The sequence below is a fragment of the Panthera leo genome, chromosome D3, assembly GCF_018350215.1.
Source record: "Panthera leo isolate Ple1 chromosome D3, P.leo_Ple1_pat1.1, whole genome shotgun sequence".
Taxonomy (NCBI): domain Eukaryota; kingdom Metazoa; phylum Chordata; class Mammalia; order Carnivora; family Felidae; genus Panthera; species Panthera leo.
In genome coordinates this window covers 43,762,555-43,789,010 of record NC_056690.1, presented here as the reverse complement: position 1 = coordinate 43,789,010, position 26,456 = coordinate 43,762,555, and the positions used below count along the sequence as shown (strand labels likewise).

Genomic DNA, 26,456 nt, shown 5'->3' with positions numbered 1-26,456 from the left:
TGGGCTGTCTATTCTGTTACATTGATCTATGTGTCTGTTCTTATGCCAATACCATACTCCTTACTATTAATTCAATCTTACTATTAATCTGTCAGTTCACATATTCTGTTTTCTTTGTTATTCAGTCTTGGTAGGTTTATGTTTCTAAGAATTTATCCATTTTTTTCTAGGTTGTCAAATTTGTTGTCAATAATTGTTCATAATAGTCTCTTATGATCCTTGTATTTCTGTGGTATCAGTTGTAATAGCTCTAATTTCTGATTTTCCTTAAGTGAGTCCACTCTCTTTTTTTCTTGAAACTAGATAAAGTTTTGTTGATTTTATCTTTTAACGAACTCTCATTTTCACTGAGCTTTTATATTGTCTTCTTAGTCTGTATTTTATTCCTTTCTGTTTTGCTTTTTATTTCCTACCTTCTACTAACTTTGGACTTCATTTTCTAGTTCCTTGAGGTGTAAACTATGTTATCTGACTTTTTCTTGTTTATGGAGGTGGGCATTTATTGCTATGAACTTTTCCCTTAGAACTCCTTTTGTTGCATCCTATAACTTTTGGTATGTTCTATTTCCATTTTCATTTGTCTCAAAGAATTTTTTGATCTTTCTTTTGATTTCTTCTTTGAGTAATTGGTCGTTTAGTAGCATGTTGTTTAATCTTCACATATTGGTGAATATCCCAGTTTTCTTCTTACAACTGATTTCTAGTTTCATACCTTTATGGTCACAAAAGATGTCTGGTAGGATTGCAATCTCCTTAAATTTATTGAAATTTACTGTTTTGTGGCCTAATATGTGATCTATTCTGAAGAATGCTGCATGTTCAGTTGAGAAAAACATGTATTCTGTTGCTTTAGGATGGAGTGTTCTGTATATGTTGGTTAAGTCCTTCTGATCTTAAGGCTGATGATTCCTCATTGATTTTATTGTCTGGCTGATCCATCTATTTATGTAAGTGGGGTATTAAAGTCCCCTGCTATTATTGTATTGCTGCCTATTTCTCCCTTTAGGTTTGTTAATATGTGTTTCATATATTTAGGGGCTTCTATATTGGGTCCGTAAATATTTACAAATGTTATATCCATTTGTTGGATTGACCCCTTTGTTATTATCTAATGCCCTTCTTTGTCTCTTGTACAGTCTCTGTTTAAAGTCTGTTTGGTCTGATATAAATACAGCAACCCCATCTTTCTTTTGGCTTGTTTTCATGGTGTATCGTTTTCCATCCCTTCACTTTCAGTCTGTGTGTATCTTTATGTCTAAAGTGAGTCTCTTTTTGGCAGCATATACATGGGTCTTGTTTTCTTATCCATTCAGCCACTTTGTGTCTTTTGATTGGAGAATTTAATCCATTTAAAGCAATTGTTGATAGGTGTGTACTTACTGCCATTTAAAAAGTTGCTTTTTAAAGGAAATTAAAAGCAAAAATGAACTACTGGGACCTTATGAAGATAAAAAGCTTCTGCACAGCAAAGGAAACAACCAATAAAACTAAAAGGCAACCAACGGAATGGGAAAAGATATTTGTAAATGACATATCGAACAAAGGGCTAGTATCCAAAATCTATGAAGAGCTCACCAAACTCCACACCCGAAAAACAAATAACCCAGTGAAGAAATGGGCAGAAAACATGAATAGACACTTCTCTAAAGAAGACATCCAGGTGGCCAACAGGCACATGAAAAGATGCCTAACGTCGCTCCTCATCAGGGAAATACAAATCAAAACCACACTCAGATATCACCTCACGCCAGTCAGACTGGCCAAAATGAAGAAATCAGGAGACTATAGATGCTGGCGAGGATGTGGAGAAACGGGAACCCTCTTGCACTGTTGGTGGGAATGCAAACTGGTGCAGCCACTCTGGAAAACAGGGTGGAGGTTCCTCAGAAAATTAAAAATAGACCTACCCTATGACCCAGCAATAACACTGCTAGGAATTTATCCAAGGGATACAGGAGTACTGATGCATAGGGGCACTTGTACCCCAATGTTTATAGCAGCACTCTCAACAATAGCCAAATTATGGAAAGAGCCTAAATGTCCATCAACTGATGAATGGATAAAGAAATTGTGGTTTATATACACAATGGAGTACTACGTGGCAATGAAAAAGAATAAAATATGGCCCTTTGTAGCAACGTGGACAGAACTGGAGAGTATTATGCTAAGTGAAATAAGCCATACAGAGAAAGACAGATACCATATGGTTTCACTCTTATGTGGATCCTGAGAAACTTAACAGAAACCCATGGGGGAGGGGAAGGAAAAAAAAAAAAAGAGGTTAGAGTGGAAGAGAGCCAAAGCATAAGAGACTCTTAAAAACTGAGAACAAACTGAGGGTTGATGGGGGATGGGAGGGAGGGGAGGGTGGGTGATAGGTATTGAGGAGGGCACCTTTTGGGATGAGCACTGGGTGTTGTATGGAAACCAATTTGACAATAAACTTCATATATTGAAAATAAAATAAAAAATAAAAAGTTGCTTTTTAGTTGTTTTTTTTTTTTAATTTTTTTAATGTTTATTTATTTTTGAGATAGAGACAGAGCATGAACGGGGGAGGGTCAGAGAGAGAGGGAGACACAGAATCCGAAACAGGCTCCAGGCTCTGAGCTGTCAGCCCAGAGGCTGACGCAGGGCTCGAACTCACGGACCGGGAGATCATGACCTGAGCCGAAGTCGGATGCTTAACTGACCGAGCCACCCAGGCGCCCCAGCTTTTTAGTTGTTTTATAGTTCCTTTCTAGTCCTTTCTTTTCTTCCTTTGTGATTTTATGACCTCCCCTACTGGTGTGCTCAGATTCTTTATCAACTATAGGTTTTTGTTTTGTGGTTACCATGAGGCTTACATACAACTACTTATAGCAGTCTATTTTAACTTGGTAACAAGTTTGCTTTCTAAAGCTCTACAGTTTTATTCCCACTTCCCACATTTTATTTTTTTGAGGTCACATTTCATATATTTTTATCTTGTGTATCCTTAATTATTGTATAGTTATTTTTATTACTTTTGTCTAATGACTAATCCACCACCTTTACTATTTACCTTTACCATTAAGGTTTATACTTTTGTGTGTTCTCTTGTTCCTAATTAGCACCCCTTTTTCAGCTTAAAGAAGTCCCTTTGACATTTCTTGTAAGGCTGGTTTAGTGGTGATGAACTCTGTTAGCTTTTGATTATCTGAGAAACTCTATCTCTCCTTCAATTCTGAATAACTTTGCCAGGTAGCGTATTCTTGGTTGGAAGTTCTGTTCTTTGAGCATTTAAAAAAATATTCTTTGAATATATAATGCCACTCCCTTCTGTCTTGCAAAGTTTCTGCTGAAAAATCTGATAGTCCTATGGGGGTTCCCTTGTACATAACAAGTTTTTCTCTTGTTTCTTTTAAAATTGTCTCCTTGTCTTTAACTTTTGACATTTCAATTGTAATGTGTCTTGGTGTTGGTCTCTTTGGGTTCATCTTCTTTGGAACTCTCAAGGCATCCTGAATCTGAATGTCTATCTCCTTCCGTAGGTTAGGGAAATTTTCTGCCCACCCCCTTTTCTCCTTCTACAACCCTTATAATGTGATGTTAGTATACTTGATGTTGTCCTATAAATCCCTTAAGGCATCTTCACTTTTTTCCATTCTCTTTTTTTGTTACTCTACTTTGGTGAGTTCCACTGTCCTGTGAATTCACTGATCCTTTCTTCTGCTTCATCTATTCTGCTGTTCAACCCCTCTAAGATATTTTTTCACTTCTGTTGTTATATTCATCAGCTCTGTGACTTCTGTTTGGTATTTTCTATCTCTCTGGAAGTTCTCATCATGTTCATCCATTCTCCCAAGTTCAGTGAGCATCTTTTTAAATAATTATTACTGAGGTATAATTGACATACAAGGTTATATTAGTTTCAGGTATACAGTATATTGATTTGGCAATTCTATGCATTATTTAATGTTCTCTATGATAAGTATAATCATCTGTCACCATATGATGTTCTGACAATGTTACTGGCTATATTCCCTATGCTGTACTTTTCATTTTGGTGACTTATTTACATTATAATTGTAAGTTTGTACCTCTTAATCTTCTTTATCTATTTTGCCCATCCCACCAAACCACCAATTTGTTTTCTGTAATTAAGAGTGTTTTTCTTTGTTCATTTGCTTCATCTTTTAGATTCCATATAAATTAAATCATATGGTATTGGTCTTTCTCTGAATTATTTCACTTAACATAATGCCCTCTAAGTCCGTCCATGTTGTTGCAAACAGCAAGATTTCATTCATTTTTTTATGGCTGAGTAGTATTCCTCTGTGTGCATATGTGTGTGTGTGTGTGTGTGTGTGTCTCTCTCTCTCTCTATATATATGCATGCACACACACACATCTTTATCCGTTCATCTATCAATGGACACTGAGTTGCTTCCATATTTTATCTATTATAAGCAATGCTGCAGTAAACATATAGAGAGTGCATATATTTTTTCAAGTCAGTGCTTTCTTTTTCTTTGGGTAAATATAGTGGAATTGCTGGATCATATGGTAATTCTATTTATCATTTCTTGAGGAATCTCCACACTGCTTTCCACAGTGGTTGCACCAATTTACATTCCCAACACTGTGCACAAGTGTTCCCTTCTCTCCACATTCTCACCAACACTTGTTATTTCTTATCTTTTTAATGTTTATTTTTGAGAGAGAATGAGAGCAGGGAGGGGCAGAGAGAGAGGGGGGGTTTGAGGATCTGAAGTGGGTTCTGTGCTGACAGTGGATGCTTAACCAACTGAGCCACCCAGGTGCCCCTATTTCTTGTCTTTTTGAGACTAGCCTGGCTATTCTGACTGGGGTGACGTGACATCTCCTGATGGTTTTGATTTGCATTTCCCTGATGATCAGTGATGTTGAACATCTTTTCATGTGTCTGCTGGCCATGTGCATGTCTTCTTTGGCAAAATGTCTATTCAGGTCCTCTATCCATTTCTTAGTCAAAAAAAAAATTTTTTTTTGGTGCTGAGTTGTATAAGTTCTTTATAGTTTTTGTATATTAACCCCTTAGATATATTATTTGCAAATATTTTCTCTCATTTACTAGGCTTTTAGTTTTACTGATGGTTTCCTTTTCTGGCTCTTTAAAGGTGGGGATTCAGTTTCCTATTGCCCTCCAGCTTCCTGGGGTTTTAGCCCCACTGATGTGATGTCCCTCCCATTTTCAGTTAGTCATAGTCGGGGTTTGGTTTCCAACTACATCTCTGTCCTTCCTACCTTTTATGATGTGGCCTCCTATGATTAGTTATGAAAAGTCTGTTTTTCCACTTTTCAGGTTGTTTTCAGAGTTAAGTCACATGGTGGTAGCTGCTATCTTGGTGTGTCCTTGCAACAAGGTGAACTCAGGATCCTCCTACTCTGCCATCTTCCCTGGTGTTCCAGTTAGCATCTTTATGACCATTACTATGAGCACTTTATCAGGTGTATTACTTATCTCCATTTTATGAAGGTTTTCTTTCCCCTGAAGTTTTATCTTGTTCTTTTGTTAGGAATATTTTCCTCTGTTTCTTCATTTTGCTTGACTCTCTCTGTTGGTTTCTATGTATTAGAGGAAACAACCACCTCTCCCAGTCTTTTTTTTTTTTTTTAATTTAAAAAATTTTTTTTAAATTTAAATCCAAGTTACTTCACATATAGTGTAATCATGATTTCAGGAACAGAATTTAGTGATTCATCATGAGCACACAGTGCTCATCCCAACAAGTGCCCTCCTTAATGTCCATCACCCATTTAGCTCATCCCCCCCACCGAACTCCTCTCCAGCAACCCTGTTTGTTCTCTGTATTAAAGAGTCTCTCATAGTTTGTCTCCCTCTGTTTTTATCTTGTTTTTGCCCCCCTTCCCCTATATTCATCTGCTTTCTTAAATTCCACATATGAGTGAAATCATATGATATTTGCTTTCTCTGACTTATTTCGCTTAGCATAATACACTCTAGTTCCATCTACATTGTTGCAAATGGTAAGATTTCACTTTTTTTGATCACCGAGTAATGTTACATTGTGTGTGTGTGTGTGTGTGTGTATATGTATATATATGTAGCACATCTTTATCCATTCATCAGTTGATGGACATTTGGGTTCTTTCCATACTTTGGCTATTGGTGATAGTGCTACTATAAACCTTGGGGTGCATGTGCCCCTTCGATCAGCGTTTTTGTATCCTTTGGATAAATATCTAGTAGTGCAATGGCTGGGTCATAGGGTAGTTATGTTTTTAATTTTTTGAGGAACATCCATACTGTTTTCCAGAGTGACTGCACCAGTTTGTATTGCCACCAGCAGTGCAAAAAGAAAAAGAAAATTTCCTTTTCTCTGCATCCTTGCCAACATCTGTTGTTTCCTGAATTGTTAATTTTAGCTATTCTGACAGGTGTGAGGTGTTGTCTCATTGTGGTTTTGATTCGTATTTCCCTAAGAATGAGTGATGTGGAGCATCTTTTCATGTATCTGTTAGCCATCTGGATGTCTTCTTTGGAGAAGTGTCTATTCATGTCTTTTTCCCATTTCTTCACTGGATTATTTGTTTTTGGGTGTTGAGTTTGAGAAGTTCTTTATAGATTTTGGATACTAACCCTTTATCTGATACGTCGTTTGCAAATATCTTCTCCATTCCATCGGTTGCCTCTTCGTTTTGCTGATTGTTTCCTTTGCTGTGCAGAAGCTTTTTATCTTGATGAGGTCCCAATAGTTCATTTTTGCCTTTGTTTCCCTTGCCTCCAGAAACATGTCTCTTAAGAAGTTGCTGCACCCAAGGTCAGAGGTTGTTGCCTGTTTTCTCCTCTAGGATTTTGTTGGCTTCCTGTCTTACATTTAGGTCTTTCACCAATTTTGAGTTTATTTTTGTGTATGGTGTAAGAAAGTGGTCCAGGTTCATTCTTCTACATGTCACTGTCCAGTTTTCCCAACACCATTTGCTGAAAAGACTGTCTTGATTCCATTGGATATTCTTTCCTGCTTTGTCAAAGATTAGTTGGCCATATGTTTGTGGGTTCATTTCTGGGTTCTACTCTGTCCTATTGATCTATGTGTCTGTTTTTGTGCCAGTACCATACTGTCTTGGTGATTACAGCTTTGTAATACAGCTTGAAGTATGGAATTGTGATCCCTCCAGCTTTTTCTTTTTCAACATTATTTTTTCTGGTTCCGTACAAATTTTAGGATTGTTGTTTCTAGCTCTGTGAAAAATGCTGGTGTTATTTTGATAGGGATTGCTTTGAATGCGTAGATTGTTTTGGGTAGTATCGACTTTTAACAATAGTTGTTCTTCCAATCCATGAGCATGGAATGTTTTTCCATTTCTTTTTGTCTGCTTTAATTTCTTTCATAAGCTTTCTACCTTGTGTAGGCAGACACACATTGGAAGTCAGACATTCAGGCAATAGTGTTTAAAATATGCAAATATATACAGTCCTGTGGGACCATGAGTATAAGGTCTGCTGGCCACCAGAGCCAGGTGATCTGGAGGTGTACCCTCAGTGGCAGTTGCAAAAATCAAGGCTCTACATGAGTATACAAGCTCCTTTCTGGGAGATACCAGTGGGCTTTCATGAGGCACAGGGAGAGTACAAAGTATCCCCCAGCCTCTGTTCCCTAGGAGCACCTCAGATGTGTGCCAAACCTGATAGGTTCCCTAGCCCACCACACATGTATAAGAGCTGTCCTGGGTACCTAGCCCACCAGGAGATTCTGGTGCTCTGGAGCACAGCAGAGAGCATGGAGATAGTGACTGCCCTCTGAGGAGAGGTCTCTGGAAATGCTTACAATCAGTCCTTAGATGCGTGCTTAATTATAAGCCTGTGCCTCCAGCTGCAGCCATGATGATAAGCTAACAGGCATCTTTCACAGATAGACTGAGCTTCTGGGACTGTTACCTGTTGCTGTGCTCTGGGGGTGGTCGCTGTTTAACAACTCTTTCTCTGTCGGTATAGTCCTGTGGGACCCATGTCCACTGATACCAAGTCATGTAGAACTGTCCCCTGGTGGCAGCTGCAAAAATTAGGGCACGAGACAAGGGTCTAAGCTCCTCTTTCGGAGACACCGATGAATCTGAGTGACTCTGAGGGAGAGGGCAAAGACTGAATCCACCAGCCTCTGTTCCTGAAGAACATATGTATAGGCTCCTAGACGTGTGCCAAACCAGAGGCCTGTCCCTTAGGCTCCTGGACAAGCAAATAGGCTTCTTTCACGGAATGATTGAGGGTGTCTTGCAGCCTGCTGTCTGTGCAGTGTCCTGGGGCAGTAGTCTGTCAAGAATGGTCTGATTGCTACAGTCCCATAGAACCCAGGAACCCAAGTCTCCCCGGCCTTCAGAGCTGGGTGATCAAGGGCAGTCCCATGGGCAAAAACCAAGGCACCAGACATTTATCTAGGAGATACTGGTGCCGTGGAGCAAGGCCGAGGGAGAGAGTAAGGATGGTGCCTGTCAGGTCTCATACAGTATTCCAGCAGGCTCCTAGATACATATGTTAAGTTAGATGCCTGCCCCCAGGCCTATGCTTTAATATAAGCAAATGAGCTTCTTTCATGTAAATTCTGGGTGCAGTTGACTGCCTGTGAGTTGGGCCGTGGGGTGGGTGAGTCCAAGTGTGCAGGCCTTTTAAGACCCCAGTTCTCAGTTTGCTATAGCCTTGTGGGTCTCATGGATGCAAGCCTCTTTGGTTTTCAAAGCTTGAGGTTTTGGGGGGTTGTCTCTCAGGTGCAAGTCTTAAAACTTGGGGTACCGGATGTGGGGTTCTCCTCGGGAAGAAGTTCTGGGTTTTGAGCTCCCCTCTGACCGAGATGTCACTGTGCAGGAGGGTGGGATTTATGGCAAGATTGTGTCTCCGCCTCTCGTACCTGCTTCGATGTGGTTTTTGTTCTTGTTTGCCTCATGTGTAGCAGTTGCTCGGCCAGGCTTTAAGTTTTTTTCGGAGGCAGTTATTCCATATGTAGCTGTAGACTTGGTGTGTTTGTGGGACATGCCATCATGAATTGGAAGGGGCTATTTCTTGTTTAGATATTTGTAGTTGTCCCCTGCCTGTAACTGACCAGGCTGGGAGTTCTTTGTGAGTTTCAAGACCTGTGGCACTGGAGACTAGTGCCTGGTATTCAATAAGTGTTGAATGGATGTATGGATAACTTGTGTCCTGGTTACTGTCAATAATGGTTTGAGCAAATGTATTTGAGGTTTTTGTTTACCACCACCGTTTTTATAAAGGCTTTATGAGATATAATTCACGTATAAATTTCACCCATCTAAAGTATACAATTCAGTGGCTTTTAGTATATTCAAAGATGTGTAGAATTTAGAAATATCTAATTTTAGAACATATCATCACCCCCAAAAGAAATCCATACTCATGAGGATTCACTCCTCATTCCCTCCTTCCCCCACCATAAATGTTTAAATCTATGTCTGATGAAGAAAACTAAGACACCCATTCTGAAAAGGGTCATGTATTAAATGAAACTTTAGATAGGTATCTTTTGTAATAAAAAAAAAAACAAACAAAAAACGTATACACAAAAGGCTCTTAGTCTATACCCCGGAAAAGCTTCTAAGCCGATCTCCCTCCATTATCAGGCATAGCATCTGGCTCATAGTAGATGCTCAGTAAATACGCATGGAATTGAATGCTTAGTCACCTAAATTGTCCACGTATGAAACTCTATAAAAACGATAACACTGATACCATATTTATTAACTGACAATATTATGAGATAGTGACCTAGAACAGTTAATCTGATATTTATTTCCTAGAAGTTAGGCACATTTATTAACTTGTTTAAACTCTCATGAAAACCCCACGAAGAGGATACTATTATTATTTCCCTAAGGTTAACAAGCTGCCCCACCGGTAAGAGGCAGAACCACAGGCTGTAGAACCTGACTGCAGAGTCCGCATTCAGAGCCCTTCTACTCCTCACATCTCACCCTTTGACAGAATATAAGCTGTGCAGCTCGCTCTTCAGTCCCCTCCCCTGCTTACCTGTCTCTCTGTCTTTTTCACAAATGAAGTTATTGATGTCTTCACACTGGAAGTCATTCCACTGCCCAGCATAAATCAGCCCAGCACAGTCTTCTCCTGGCCCATGGCCATGACCCCAGTTATCTGGCTGTCCAGCTTTCCAGTTTCTTTTAACAAAACAGAAATGGAGTGTTATTTGCAAGTCATGCAAAAGTTTTTTTTTTACCCAAGAGCAGCATATAAATATAAAAAATGTAACTGAAGCCATGTCATTTGTCCTGGAATAAAAATACACTGTTTAAAAAGCTGTGCCTGCTCTTAGAATAAAAAGCAGCTGTTTTGCAGAGTGGTGTGTGATGCAGCATCTCCCTGTGGGCTTGTTATCTTTGAATGAAATCAACTCATTGAGCTGCTTCATCACAATGCTGAGGGAGTAAATCCTTCTGCAACAAAGTTAGATGAGTAACTTTCCAGTGTGTACTGGAATGCTGACTTCTGGGCGTGTGTGAATATGTTTGTGTGTGAATATATATGCATGCTGAGGACATGACACACACATACACAGTCTCTCTCACTCTTATGGGAGCCCAGAGGGATCCTTGTGCATCTTGATTCCTTGCCTCTGACAAGTCAAAGCATCACACAGAGAAAGTGAGGGACCGCCAATATACACATTTACGAGAATTTACAATTACAAACCCTTGGTTATGGGTTGTCTGGCTAAGCTGCAGATAGTTGACTGCTTTAGAAAGAAATAGTAATTGAATCTTACTGAAAATGACTCAGACATTTCACTGTCTTTTTGGGGAGGGAAATTCTCAAAAACATATTTTCTTCAGGAGTTCACTGGGGGCTTGTTAACTTGGATGCCGCAGCTTAAAATACCACTTTGTCAGAGTTCACTGTTCTTGATTGTCTTTCTGTGCAATAAATTAGTTGTGCTTCCAGGACTCAAAACTTGAAAGCTCAATTTTCTCTAAGAAGCAGGTTCTTGCACAGAAATTTGTGGTTACTGCCTGAGAAGACAAGCTTGCCTTGCGTGGAGGGTCTAAAAAAACATGTGCAGCAGAAGGCTCTTCCCATAAATGATGACTCACTACCCCATCAGCCATAGGGTGTCCTAGGGTAATCTGAGGATAGAGCCCATATTGCTCTACATCTTTTCACAATAGGATCAGTAAGACTAGAGGGTAGTGGGAAATGACAGGTGAAATTTACAATTAAAAGGTGGGGAAACAAGGCAGAATTGACTCCCCACACCATATAATTCATATATATGTAAATGTATATAATATATAATATAAATATATGTAAAATATATATATGTACACAGATATATATATGGATCCATATATATATATATATATATATATATGGATTTTTAAAAAATGTAAAGTGACCTCACTTAAATAAATCTAGTGATAAACAGATAATTTAGACAAAACCATCAACTAAAAAGAATAAAAATGGGATGATACTTAGGAGGGAGTGTTAGAAATATTCATTCACACATTCACTCAACAGACATCCAGACAGTACCTACTATGTGCCAGGGATGATGCTACATGATGGCAGCACAGCATGTGGGTTAGGGTTGGGTTAGGGTTAGGGAGAATTCCCTCCCTCGGAGAACTTATGTAATAGGCAACAAACAAGTGAATTAAAAATCTCAGACTGCCGTGGTGATCGGGCCAAAGACAGATGAAGTTAGAAGGAAAAATAGTTTACTTTCACGTCTGCTTTTTTTGTATATTTCCATCCACCCTGTAGGACCCTTCAGCAATGTCAACAATGCCTGAGCAGTTTGATCCTGTTGGTGTACATTTGGTTAATTTCTGTCAGTAACATGAAGGGGTTTTATTCCAATTTTGTTTATAGAATTTGAGGTCTGTAATTCCTGAATGTATAATGATGGGACATTTGATATTCTTTATCTCAGTTAATTGGGAAGTTGTATAAATAGGAGTTCTGAAAGAAGACCTGCTTAGTATTTTTCCCTTGCATTTACTTCAAGTTAAATAGATAAAAGGGATTTATAGACTAGACCAAAAGATAAGTTAAAGATAAGAGACAGCCTTTATCAGGGTGCCTGGGTGGCGCAGTTGGTTGAGCCTCTGACTCTTGATCTTGGCTCAGGTCATGATCTCATGGTTTGGTTCCTGAGTTCAAGCCCCACATCACGCTCTGTGCTGATGGTGCCTGATTGGGATGCCCTCTCTCCTCTCTGCCCCTCCCCCGCTTGTGTGCTCGCTCACACTCTCTCTCAAAATAAACAAACTTAAAAAAAATACAAAAAAGAGATAACCTTTATCACCATTCTCCATTATTTTTTAAGTCATTGGAATTCTCTGCATATGGTACTCAAGTTTTTCCTTTGGGACTAGAAGTAGGATGCAGTTCTGTGGGTATGAGTGTGTGACTTAGGTGATACTAGTGTGGATGGGCGGTGGGGTAACCTGAAGCCAGGCTCCAGGGGGCAATTTGTCTTGCACCCAGTCTCAAAACATATCTTTGGAAAAGCCAAAATCACATGGAGTGATTTGTAGCAAAACCCCCGAGCCTGCATACTTGTTATTAAACAGAATAGAACATGTCAGATAAAGAGAGTGTATATAGTTTAGAGAAGAATTTCAGGTTACACCGCGCCTTAACTTCCTTTACAGGTAGATTCTGGAAAGAAGATGGCTGAAGCATGGGCCCCAAATCCCTGAATCCCATATTATAACACATATCCCAACACACATTTGTACCTGGACAGCATTCTCTAAGTACTCCAGGGACCTTGGAAGCACTTGGACTCACTGCTCTTGTCAGCTGGAAACACACAAGCACACCAGCTAGTGGGTGTGAACTCCCTCACCCAGGGTTTTGGTTTTTCCTAATGGTGGCAGAGCACAAAGTCTCAATCTTGGGAATAGCCCCTTCCAACCTCACGACTTAGTACTTTCTCATCAACCACAAGACTGGCTGAGGCCTCATGGCCAAGAAACTTCTGCTGGTAAGAGCCTGGCCTCAAAACAGGAAAATCTTAGTAGTGAGAAGTATTACTTTGCTGTAGAATGTTCTCCCGATACCAGGGTCTATATAGGTTTCTCTCTGGTGGCCTGAGCCAATGCCACTCTGACAGAAACATGAAGCGTCAACCAGAGTGAGTTTTTAGTGAATTAGATGACTCTGAAGGTTCCCTTCTGGTCTCCACCATTCTATGGCTCTACAGTCTAAAAACACAATACGTAATATTATAACGGAACAGTCTACATGGACAGAGGCAACCCAGGTTTTATCTTTGCAATGCAGAGATGAGAGTGTTACACATAACAGCATATTCCCACCAAATGAGGTTCTGCTCAGGGGACTAAGAAGTGGACAAGAGGAATAGAGGAACTTCAAGTGTGTTTTGGGAAACCCTCAGGAAGATACTCACATCTTTGGTGATCTAAGTAAGGTGGGCAACAGCAAGCAGAGTGGGCTGGAAAAGGCCTTACAAGGCTCCCTTTCGGTTGTGCTCTGGGCCAAGTCAGTGGGCAGAGCCTACATGCCACTTGTGTCTGATTCCTGCACTCGTACCAGGCAGCCTCTGTAAACAGTGATGATCTCTGCCAAACAACGTACTTGCATGTATTACATCCAGAGTAGAAAGATCAGCTTTGATGTGTTCCTAGGCTCACTGATCCTTTCTTTCATGTGTCTGTGTTCTGTTTCACTGCTTTCCAGTCATTATTGTTTCCTTCCTTCTACTTATTTTGGGATTGACTTGCTTTTCTTCTACCCACATAAAGTGGAAGCTTAGATCACGGATTTTCAAATTAAAAACTTTTTTCAAGGGCTGCTGGGTGGCTCAGTTGATTACGACCTGGCTCAGCTCAGGTCATGATCTCACGGTTGGTGAGTTTGAGCCCCACATCAGGCTGTCTGCTTTCAGAGCAGACCCCGCTTTGGATCCTGTCTCCCTCTCTCTGCTCCAACACAGCTCACGCACATGCTCCTTCTCTCTCAAAAATAAACATTAAAAAAAATAAAAAACTTTTTAAAAAAACATAAGTACATTAGAGGAGTCTAAACACTGTTTTAACTGTATAAATTTTGATATGTTATATTTTCATTTTCTTTGAAACATTTGCAAGTTTCCTCTCTGATTTCTTCTTTGATCCATGGGTTATTAAGATGTGTGTTCTTTAATATACAAATATTTGACAATATTGCAGATATCTTTTTTGTTGTGATTTCTAATTTAATTTTGGTCAGAGAACATACTCTGTATAATTTCAGTTCTTTTTAAATTCATTGAGACTTGTGTGATGGCCCAGCATATAGTTTATCTTGGTGAATGTACCGAATGTGCTTGAGAAGAGTGCATTTACAGCTCTTGGGTGAAACAGTCCATAAACATCAATTAAGTCAAGTTAGTTAACAGTGTCCATCGTATCCCTACTGATTTTTCTACTTATTTGCTCTATCAATTACTATAAGGAGAATGTTGAAATCTCCTTTGAAGCCCCACTCTTTGCTGTGTCCACATTTAGGGTTGGTGTGTCTATTTTCTTGATTGGGACATGGTCCTGGAAATCAGACTTTTTTTACATGAGCAGCAGCATGTCTCACTCACTGTTGCCTCTGTACTCTGGAAAAGATCCTCTAGGCCAGCACAGAGGCTGGCTCACAGTGGACTCACCAGGATAATTCACTGAATGTTGACATAGGACTATGGGCCCCTGGATTCCAATCTCCAGTCAGGGTTTGATGCTGGCCAGGAAAGAAGTTTTCACAGTTCTGTGGTGAAATGAAAAGGACAACTGTGTGTGTGTGTGTGTGTGTGTGTGTGTGTGAGAGAGAGAGAGAGAGAGAGAGAGAGAGAGAGAGAGAGAGACAGACATGGCCAAGTGTCTTCTTGGAAAGGACTATAGACTTGGTTTTTTAATACCAAGATTTGTTGATATGCAATTTTTAAAAAACATGTCCTTAAGTGGCAAATAAAATGTTGGCAACGTATTTCAGCCCTCCATTCTTTCCCTTGGAATTATATATGAGTGTGGACCCAAAGCATCTGGGAAACTGTCCTGGGCAGCATCCTGAGCCACCACAGATTGAGGCAGGTCGTATCTTTTATTAGAAATAAATCTTAATGCAGGTGTGTATGACCCAACCCTTTGGCATCTAGCATCCATTCCATGTTATTACCCTTGCTTTTTGTCTGTTTTTTTTTTCCAGCAGTCTTTGTCAACTAGGTCTCAGCATAAAAATGGAGGTGGGGGGGGGTGGGTAGGCAACAGGCAGGGAGAACCTTTTATCTCTTGTCTATTTCCACTTCAACAGTACCACAAACACCTGAAACAATTTCAAAAGGGCTGTGAGAGTGAGGGTGTGGGTGGGTGTGAAGCTGTGTGTGTTGGAGGAAAATGGTAAGAGGACATCTAGGAGACATGATTGATTCTTCTGCAGCCTGGGCAAGGCACAAGGTTGTGCCTTCACAACCTTGGTGTGGGATCTGAGTGAGATAACTATGTGTGGCATCTGAGTAAGGATACGGTAAAATACATAAATGCTAGGTAGTGTTATTCTGCAATTACTGACTGGTATGAAGATAGTTGGAATTATGACAATAATAGTGATAATACTGATACTAGTAGGTGACATTTCTTGAGCACTTCCCATGAACCAAGTACTGAACTAAATGCTTTATATACATAATCTCATTTAATTTTCACAATGCCAACATAGGTCCTTCTGTAATACTCACTGCCAGGTGAAGACATGAGATTTCACATGGTGGAGTAACTGGCAGCTACGAATGCCACGTCAAACCCTGGAACCCAGACCTCACTGCATTGGCTCTTTTTCTAGTTTGAGCAGTGTTTATTATTCTATGTCAAATTAAATTAGCCTTCCATTATTGAGGCCTCATAATATGTCTGCCTAATTTATTCTTGCTTTTAAAACTTGATCCTGGGGACTTTTCACATACTACATATGTGTTCCTCTGGGTGGAAAACGAGAAGTGCAGTGTGTGCTGTGGTTAGGGTCAGAAGCCAAGGCTCTCAGGAGGCTCCAGGGTGGCTGTGGCTGGGGAGGAGTTCCCAGCAAGGTGTCTGATCATCTAATCCCTCTCAGGTCCCAGGTACTGACACTGGTGCTCTCCTCCCCGTCACCAAATTCCTGCTGGAGCCCAGGGAAGAGGAGAAAAGTTCTCCTTTGGGAGAGTTGGCGCAGACAATAATGCTTCAGCTCAATCCATCCCATATGGGCCAATCTAGTTTTTTTCTTGGAGGAAGGCTTAAGATTGAATTTCTCAGTGAGTCTAACCCAGACCTTTTATGCACTTATAGCTGTGAGGAAAGTGGAGAAGGCTGATTTTTTTAAAGCTTGCCCCACCCTTTGTAATGTTTATTTATTTTTGAGAGAGAGAGAGTGTGAGCAGGGGAGGAACAGAGAGAGAGGGAGACACAGAATCTGAAGCAGGCTCCAGGCTCCAAGCTGTCAGCACAGAGCTCAATGTGGGGCTCAAACTCACGAACCCCAAGATCATGACCTGAGCTGAGGTCAGATGCTTAACTGACTGAGCCACCCAGGCGCCCCTAACTTTGCCTACCCTTAAAAAAAAACAAAAGATCCTGGCACTCCTGTCTGTTGAAGACAAGATTTATGCTTTATCCTCTAAAGGGAGATGCCTTCCATCTCCACCGCCAACCCTCCCAACTGTTTCGCGTCTCCTGAGTACATCTCTGCCACGCTGGGTGCTCAGGGTGGGCTGTCAGCCAATTTCCCGAGCGCCAGGGTGTGGCATAGCTTCCTCTCCCCCAAGGACAGGTGCAGAGGGAGCCGACAGGATATCTGTCAGGCCAGCAGGCAGAAAGCCAATTGCCCTGTGGGCACTGTGAGGCTCGCCTTCGGAGCAGACCTAAAACCTTCTCATGTTCCATCTTGATGTTTGGTCACTGTTTTGTAAAGAAATGGCCTTACTCAGGTTTCTACCTATATCCTCTAATCCTGGTCCCGTGGAAGATTTAAAAGTACAAAGCTAAGCTGCCTGTCTGTCTACCTGTGCACAGGCACACAGAAACATTTTAAAAACTCTCACTGGCTTCTCCACCGCCTCTGGCCCCTGCTTCTCCTCCTTGACAGCTACAGGCTCGGCCTCAATACCTCCGACACCATCTTAGTCCTGAAACACCTCACTGTCTCCTTCCTGGGTGCCGTGGTCACTGCTGTCTCCAAACCACGCCTGCTTGAGCCTCTGCAGGTCTGCCTTCTCTTCTCCAGCACAGGAAAGGTTGGTTATTCGGAAGTGAGTTTGCATAAATTCTGCTCCATGTGGTGCAGCTTGTTGCCTATTTTCACATCCATTAGAGGCAAGACAGGAGTTGGAAGAAGTGAAATTCAGATTGGTACAATTCAGCCACCATATGACCCTTGGGCAGGATTAGGGAAGGAGCTGACATTACAGCCCGGGATTGAATTAGGGGCACAGAAGTCCCCATGAGCCTGGGAGTCTGAGCAGGTTTTATAAAGGGCTTCCATTCTTTGTCGTTGCCTTTACAGAACTCAGGTCACACTGGACTTACAACACACACCTTTGTTCACGGTGCACCTGTCATAAACTTGTAGTTCATAATCATACTCTGGCCAGAAGCCCCGCTGGGGTCAGGGGCAGTGATGGTGTTATCCTCAAGGGAACTCCCAGCTCTTGTCAGGAACAGGGCTGGGGCAAGTTCTGATCGTGCCTGAAGTAGTCTGGGCTTCCTTATCCTTCAGAGCACCATTTAAGGAGAACACCTCAGTCCAAGTCCCATACTGTGAGCTTTTAGGAGTCTCTGATTTTTTTTTCCCCATATAAATGAAAAAAATTCACTCCATGAAAAGAAAAAGGAACCTTATGTTATAGCACAGTGATTCTCAAGCACACGTGGAAAGACACAACACTTGTACCAGAAGCCTCAGTGTGAGGGGCATCTGGGGCATCGGTGGTTAAAGAAGAAACTACAGGGGGTCAGGCAAAAGGTGAAAAACAAGAGCAGCCCAAGTCTTCCCAGGGATCTGGAAGGCCTCTGAGCACTCACTTGTACTCCGGAGACGTCCCATCCAGCCACTTCCATTCATTTTCGTGCTCCGAATCTGTGAGGCCGATCCAGTGGCTGTCTCTTCCTACTATCTGCTTTTTTATCCATTGCTGAAAAACAAAACAGTGACAATGTGTTATTATTTTGGGGTCACACATACCTGGGGGAATTCCCCTGTCCCCTGCAGCATTTGGGGGGAAAAAGGACATTTAAAAGAGGATGTTTGTTAGAGCACATACATGCTTCTGCTCTTTTTTACTGCACCTGTTTTGTTTTGCAGTGTTTTGGGGCTTTGACACTTTCTCCTCTTATAAGTTTGTAAGTAACATTTATGGGACGCTTTTCCTCTTGTAAATCACCCAGACAACTCAATGAATCCCACCAGGCTCCATCCCTCTCCATCAGCCGTCGCTCCCATGTTCTAATACTACTAACAACCGTGGCATTATTGAGCTCTTCCTTTGGCCACGTCCCACGTCCAGTGTGTCACATGCCACATGTCTTTAAGCCTTCACAGCAACCTATGTAACCAAGATAGTAAGTGGCTGGGCTGAGATTACACCCAAGTCTACACAGTCTAAAGCCCAGGCACCTGACTGGATGCTCATTCCTGGCCAGTTATTGCAGGAAACATCTGTTTTCAGGGTTGTGTCTGCTGGAGGTACTTAAGGAAAAGGAAGGAGGCCATTGGAACAGTGTGGCACCAAAGCCCATTGGCATGGTTGCTAGAGGGACCTCAGTTTCAGTCTCAGCTCTGCATTACTTTTTAATCCCATAAATAAAGCCATTGAACCTTGTGGGGCCTCAGTTTTCTTATCTGTAAAAAGGGGATAATAATACCCCTAGGTTCTAAGGTTGTTGTGAGGTGTAAAGGAGAAATGCCTTGTACCGTGCCTGGCACACAGTAGGGGCCTAGGGAGTAGTCAACATCGTTATGTATGGGCTCTACCCCGTGGTCTTCTCTGCTCTTCCTGACCCTGCTGAAGCCACAGATCTGGTCCCTTGCACCCACTCCTACAGTGTTCATGCCCCTTTGTTTCTCTCTCCACAGGTGTTTGATGCCAGCCTGCAGGCTTCTTTTCCACATTACGGCTCTTTTAACAGCCACCAGAGGCGGGGTTTGGGGTGAGCCACAGATCTCCGGCTTAATAACGCAGTATCTTCCAGGTAAGAAGCAAGAGGACAGAATTCCCGTGCCATGAATGCTTCTTGTCACTGGATAAAGCCCAAATCTCCAGAATGTGGCCTTCTGTGTTTATGTGACTATAGATTCTTGATATCTTCGAATCCCCAGTAAGCATGCAATTTCCAGATGTAAACTATCCTTAAATTATAGTTTTCTCCAAGTATGCTGCAAACATACCTGTTCCTCTCTTGTGTTTATGAAAACAAGATGTGAAGACTTGTCTTCACAGAAAAGTTTTGCATCCTCGAAAATGTCTTTCTCAACCGAAAAATAGTAGCATTTGTCTGTGAAGTTCTTCCAGTGAGGTGGGCAGCCTAGGAATGCAAATGTTTAAGATTATTAATTAGGGGCGCCTGGGTGGCTCAGTCAGTTAAGTGGCCAACTTCAGCTTGGGTCATGACCTTGCAGGTCCTGAGTTCAAGCCCCGCTTTGGGCTCTGTGCTGACAGCTCAGAGCCTGGAGCCTGCTTTGGATTCTGTGTCTCCCTCCCCCTCTGCCCCTCCCTGGCTCATGCTCTGTCTCTGTCTCTCAAAAAATGAATGAACATTAAAAAAAAATTTAAAAAATATTAATGAAAACACAAACACACACACGAAGCGCTATGCCTTTCTTCAGTTATATGTCAGAGGCCATGGCTTTGGCCTCACTTCCCTCACAGGCCAGGAGTGAGCAGTTCCAGCGTCTGTGTGTAAGCCTGTGACTGCCCTTGACAGACACCTTGGGAGCTAAGACTGGTCCAGGAGGGCAGGCCACAGAGCACACAGTAGTCAAAACTACGTAGCCTGGAAAATCATTTTTGCTGGGTCTTAGCTCCTCTGTGTCTGGATTAGTATTTATAGTGACAGAAACAACAACAAAAGGCAATGCAGATGCAGATGTTCCACATCAGTCTGGAGTCACATGGAACTAATCAGTAACTAGATGGGAGCACCCAGAACCAAAGCTGGGCTCGTGGAGCTACAAGGATGACCAGAGTCGTGCTTAAGGAAATCAGGTGGAACTGGGTGTGATTCAAAGGAGAGAAAAACAGGCTTGGTTGATAACCAAACACTGAGGGTTTTGCCAAGTTATCAAAATTTAGTAAGCAAATTTAAGAATTATAAAAAACTAGAAGCACCATAACACCTTCTCGAAACAATGAAATCTGGGCTTTAGTAACAAAATTCCATCTACATAGTTACTGAGGGATGTCTGTCCCCCAGATTGAAGGGCATAAAATGAGAACAAAATGGGTGGGGGGTAGCCAGGCTCAGACTGTCACAAAGGAAATGTCTGGGGACGCATTTGTCCAAGGGCTTGACTTAGCTACACAAACAAGTGCTAGAGAACCTGATAGTGTTTAGAGAGAAACACATGTGCCTGAGTGACACTGCCTGGTGCAGAGGCCTGTGAGAGCAACGGGGTCCATGCCTGCCCACGTGGTGCCTTCAATGCCAAGAGAAGTGGGGTGTGGGTGGCATATGGGCTGCATGCTGGGGGCTGGGCACAACCCCACACAGTGCCCTTGACCCTGGTTGTGAGGGAGGGCTCAGACTTACCATTGGCCTCAGGTGCAGAGGTTGGCTCATTCTGTAGGGCCAGGGGCATCGCTGCCCCTGATGGGCCTGGGGGGCCAGGGGGACCCTTCGGGCCTGGCATGCCTGGCACCCCAGGCAAGCCTGGCAGCCCCCGAGGTCCAGGTACCCCCGGCTCTCCCACGGTGCCCTGCAATCCCTGGAAGCCAGGAGGGCCCTGAGGGCCAGGGAGTCCATCCTTGCCTGGTGGGCCTGCGGGGCCTGGGTCTCCACTGGGGCCCTGAGGGCCAGGCTTCCCAGGGGATCCACGGGAGCCTTTGGGGCCCTGCAAGCCTTTGGAGCCTTTGCCGCCACGCTCTCCAGGGGGGCCAACTGGCCCAATTGGGCCCCTCTCACCAGCGGGGCCGGGTGGACCAGGCTCTCCCTTCTCTCCTTTTTGTCCTTTGTTGCCAGTGGGACCAGGGGGTCCCTGCTGTCCTCTGTCGCCTTTTGGACCCCTGGGGCCAGGAGGACCTAAAACATAAAAAAAATGTACATGGCATGAACAAAAATCCATTGTGAGTGATAGTGAAGAATTTATCTTATAAAATATCTAATTAAAAAAAATCTAGACATATAAAATATATTCATTAAAGGACTGCTTGTTTCACTATACTGTTGTCGATGGTATTTTTTTTCAAACAAAAAGGTTTCTTAACTAAGCTCACCCTTTCTGCTCCAAGCATTTAGAATATATTTTTTTTTAATGTTTTTTTTTTTTTCCCCCTGTTTTTGAGAGAGAGCAAGCAAGCGCACAGGGGAGGGGCAGAGAGACAGGGAGAGAGAGAATCCCAAGCAAGCTCCATGCTGTCAGCCCAGAGCCCGACGCGGGGCTCAAACCCATGAACCATGAGATCATGACCTGAGCTAAAGTCGGATGCCCGACCAACTGAGTCACCCAAGCGCCCCGCATTTAGAATATATCTTAATGGCACACAACCCTCCGGTATCCACTGATGTTTTAGGGGGAAGGACAGCTTCACGCCAACAACCACAGCAGTGACTCACACCATTCACCTGGGCTCCCTTAATCGTCTGGGACTGTTCCATCACCAGGAGAAAAGCAGTGCAAGTTGGGATGGGGATTCTCTCCTACTACTTCCTCTTCTTTTCATAGAGTGAATGAAATATCCCATCCAATGTTGAGAAGCACCATTCTGCTAATTCATCCTCACCAAGTGGCAGCCTCTCCTCTGACACCTCACTCCCGCCCTCCTGGCCCCTCTGCCAGTGCTGCAGGGATGCTGCTGCCCTTGAGGCTGAGCCTTGCTCACCTGTGGAACAGCTCAGAGGGTCTCTGGGGGAAAGTGTTCTACGAGCTGGGCTAAGTGTCATTTTCCCCAGTTTGTTAGTCTAATGCAAATAGGGCTGTGGGCTACGGAAAAAAATAGGCGACCATCTAATTGGGCAAGGGAGAGGAAAAACAACATTTTTCCCCCAAAGGAAGAAGGCAAATACCTGCTCATCCCTTGTCATCCTAGAGATGCTCACACAACCTGGGATTGTTTTGTTTTCTGTAAATTCTTAGAGGTGACGGGGAACTGCACACAAACATACCACAACCAGGATTTATATGGTGACTTGACAGTTTTTGAGCTAGTTTCACATACATTAGGTTATCTGAACTGTATCTATGAGATTATATTCCCAGAGTACATTTGAGGACGTGTAGGGCCAGAGACACCAAGCTCTTATTCCATGCTAGCTCCTTAAGACAGATCTATCCAGGAGAATGAGACATGAACAGTTACAGTCTAGTGGTGGAGCTGGAATGGTAATTCCTGTCTTCTCGTTGCAATGACTGTATCTAGGAGGACACTATTCTCAAATATTCTACTCCCCGGAACTTTTGAGTGTCTGAGATCTCATTGTTCTCTATGTGAATAAGTAAAGGAGATCCACACTCGCTCTTTCCATAGAAGTGGAAAGCCTTTCAGGCTGGATGGGCAGAAGTGCTGGGGAGAGGGAGAGTAGATAGGCCTCCCACCCTATGTTTTTCTTGATCCCCTTACCCCACTCCTCCCCCACCAGCTCATCAGGACAGAACACTGAAGCAGGCCTTCCCGCCTCAATGGGGAGGGGGCTTCTCTCTGCCCCACTCCCCTCTCTAGGTCTTGATGGATGTCCATTGTACCCTCATATTATCCATGGCCCTAACTAGCCCACCCATCTCTGTTCTCCTGTAGCAAGAACCTTGGCTCTGGACTCAGCTTTCCTCATTTAAGGTACTCATGATGTTGCCCTGGATTGACTGGCAGACCTACTACCAAGCTGTAAGAGAGTTCATGCTAATGGTTAGGACGAGCTTCAGTGTGTTTTTTTTGAGAACCCTTTCTAGGGGTCTTTCTCATCTGCTTGAGAAGACTTTGTAATGAAGAATTTTCTCTCCGAACCCAACTCACTGACTTTTGCCCACCAGCTCCTATTGGCTGCTCTCCATCACTAGCTCTCCTGGCCCTTATTTCCATCTCATAGTTGGACTGTCCATTATCTCTGGGATGTCCTGCCAGCACCTCCAACCTGACATATCTAAAACTGACCTTATCACCTCTTTATTGTTTATGCCCTTCTTCCATCATCCCTCATCCTACATCATCACAACCACCTCTTCCCTCTGTCCTTCATCATGACCCAGTGTGGGGGTTCTCTTTTCGGCAGATTTTTATAGTATCCTCTATAGTAACTGCTCTTCCTACCTTTGATTCCTCTCCATTCATTCCACTCTGTATCTTGCCCACATTTGTCCCACAGCTCTGATCTCCACTTGCCCTAAAATATTTTGTCCCCACTACCCGGTCATGTGGTATTAAATCAGGGTTTTCATGACCTGGTCTAACATGTCTTTAGTCCATCCTCCTCTGCACTTCTGCGTATCTCTTCTCTTAAAATTGCCTCTGCTCATATCCATCTGGAGAACTGTTATCCACCTACCACGTAATCCTCCCAGGTGGAAGTTTTTCCTCTTTCTCTAATCTTTTAGTACTTGTTTGTTCTTTGAGAACACTTTTCCATCTAGCAGCTAGCAGTGTCTGGTGTATAGTCCTTATTCAGACAGTGTTTATCAAACCAATGTGCATCACAGATCTAAATGCCTAGCATGCTGATGCCAATAGTTTGGGCCCCAGGAGAGACCAGAAGGGAGAGATTTTGGGGGGAGCAGCGATTTGCTTGGTGCCCCTTACCTTTCTAAGAAGTAAAGCTCCACTCAGTCTATGTATCAGGATGCTCCTGGCTGCTGCTACGGAATGGTCCTGGGGAGATCTTTCTTGACTCTACACACATTTAAGAATTGATCCAGTAGTCTCTTCATCTGCAATCTGAGGTGTTTTTTTTTTTTTTCTTTTTAAGCTGAGGAGGCTCTTGGAATGTATTAGTAAAGATAGAGAAAGTGGATTTTCATTGTCAAATCGATCTTCTGTAAAAAAGTATCTTAGTTCCTTTGTGTGGTTGAGAAATAGTGCCCTAGAGATTAATAGTGGGGATGGTGGTGTGTGCATTCATTCCTCCATAATGGATGTAGTATTATGGAAGGTTCTAGCGGAACAATACTGACAAATAGGCCAAGACAACAACAACAAAATTCTAATTTAGTTAGAATAATAGCAAAAATAAAAGTAGCTTTTCTTCCCACCTGTTTCTTTTTATGGTCTATGTTTAGACTTTAGAAATCCAAATAATGAAGAGGTTTTTTTGGGGGGGGGGGGAAATTCAAGTGCTTTAGACTCTTTGTTCTTTATTCCTTATTCTCCTTATGGGTTTTGCCAACAATCAGTGTTTCTCAATCACTCACAACTGGGTTTGGTACTATACTTGCAGGTTATGGGAAATGGGTTTACTCATGCCCATGGAATAGTGACTGTTCTGGGACTTGTCTTCCTGACATGACAGGGAGTTATATTTCTTCCAGAACACCTTCCTCTTGTTTCTAACAGAACTCCGAAGACACACAACTCTCTACTCCTCTCCGGGTATGAATCCGAGACCTTCCTTACGTAGGATGACAGCTTTTCATTAATCTTATTTCTCTCTGAGGTTGGGTGGGTTTATTATGGTGTTTAGCTATTTCCCTCTGAACTGAAGTGCTTCTCAAATGTCCCCACTCACTCCACACAAAAGTTGTGGCTTATTTTAAGAATGGCATCAAACATGGATCCCATAGTCAGTGCAAAATATCAGCAGGTGCTAACTTCCAGATCTTGGGAAGGAAGGGAAAAGATGTCAATATGCAAGGTTTTGCCTCTGATATAAAGGTCGAAAATCTCTTTTTTAAAAATATTTATTTTTGAGAGAGACAGAGCATGAATGGGGGAGGGGCAGAGAGAGAGAGAGGAAGCCACAGAATCCGAAACAGGCTCCAGGCTCCGAGCTGTCAGCAAAGAGTCTGACATGGGGCTTGAACCCATGAACCTTGAGATCATGACCTGAGCTAAAGTCGGATGCTCAACCACCTGAAGCACCCAGGCACCTCCAAATTTTTTAATTTTATTTTTAATTTATTTGAGAGAGAGAGTGGGGGAGGGGCAGAGAGAAAGGGAGAGAGAGGCCCAAGCAGGCTCCATGCTGTCAGCACAGAGCCTGATGTGGAGCTTGACTTCATGAAACCGTGAGAACATGACCTGAGCCAAGATCAAGAGTTGGATGCTTAACTGAGCCACCTAGGCACCTTGAAAATCTTATTTGTGATGCATTTCCCAGCTGGATTAGAATGAAAACTGAATTTTTTACAGGAATTGCTACATCTCTCTTAATAAGACAAGGTTGAATATCAATGACTGTAGATAAACTCCTGACAAGCACAGGGTTATCGATTTCTTCATCCATGGCTGCCCCAGCCTTGGGAGAAAACCATCATGACACTAGAGCAGGAAGCTGGCACTCTACCTTCCAATGCTGAGCTAAGTAAAAATGTACTCTATGTGTCCCATATGTAAGAGGATTCATTCATATACTTAAGTATTCAGTAAGACCGTACTTTGCTCACTAAGAACTAGAAATTTACAACTTGTTTCTTTTTAAAAATTACTGAGGAAAAAAAGCTAAAACCACTGGCCACCTGTAAAATAGCCATACTGGCTACCCGTAAAAAATAGATTATTAATTCCAGGGGTATATCTTCTTCTAGGACCTGGGATACTAGCATCAAATATTAATATCTGGACGATCCCAAGCTTTTAGGTCTTACTTGAATCTTTAATTGGGCAGCTGCTGAAATGAAAAGAAGATGAAATAAAAGACAAGTCACCCCTAGTGCCTTAAAACCGCAACAGTGAGATAAATGACCCAGGATTATTTATGAGCTTGGGCAGTAACAACTTGTGTTCAGAGTCGAGAATGTGGTAAATGCTACATGTGGAGGCAGATGTGATGTCCCCCTTCAGAAGCAAATTTGAAATTTGCTTTCAAGACCAAGTGAGTGGCTCCCTGGCTCAAGATTCTGAAATGCCAGAATACCCAGGTTGCTGGTAAAGCCATTGCAAGCTCCAGAAATGCCTGAATATGACCTAGACCAGATCTTTGAGCAGCCTGTGTTTTACTGCCAGCAAAACATCCTCCCTGTTCCCCACCCTCCAGAATTGGGAGCCTTGAACACCTGAATCCTCTAAACAGTTTAAATTTTTTTTTTTTAATGTTTATTCATTTTTGAGACAGAGAGAGACAGAGCATGAACGGGGAAGGGTCAGAGA

General features: G+C 42.6%; 1 protein-coding gene across 1 annotated transcript in view; it reads right to left on the bottom strand.

Moving 5' to 3' along the window:
* COLEC12 (collectin subfamily member 12) overlaps positions 1–26,456 on the bottom strand; it is a 197,040-nt gene that overhangs the window by 8,007 nt on the left and 162,577 nt on the right. Inside the window, exons 6-9 of the mRNA XM_042910501.1 lie at positions 20,758–21,246; positions 19,397–19,533; positions 18,034–18,143; positions 10,001–10,146 (exon numbers count right to left, since the gene is read on the bottom strand). Coding sequence (XP_042766435.1) covers positions 10,001–10,146; positions 18,034–18,143; positions 19,397–19,533; positions 20,758–21,246 — 882 coding nt within the window. The remainder of the gene's footprint in view (positions 1–10,000; positions 10,147–18,033; positions 18,144–19,396; positions 19,534–20,757; positions 21,247–26,456) is intronic.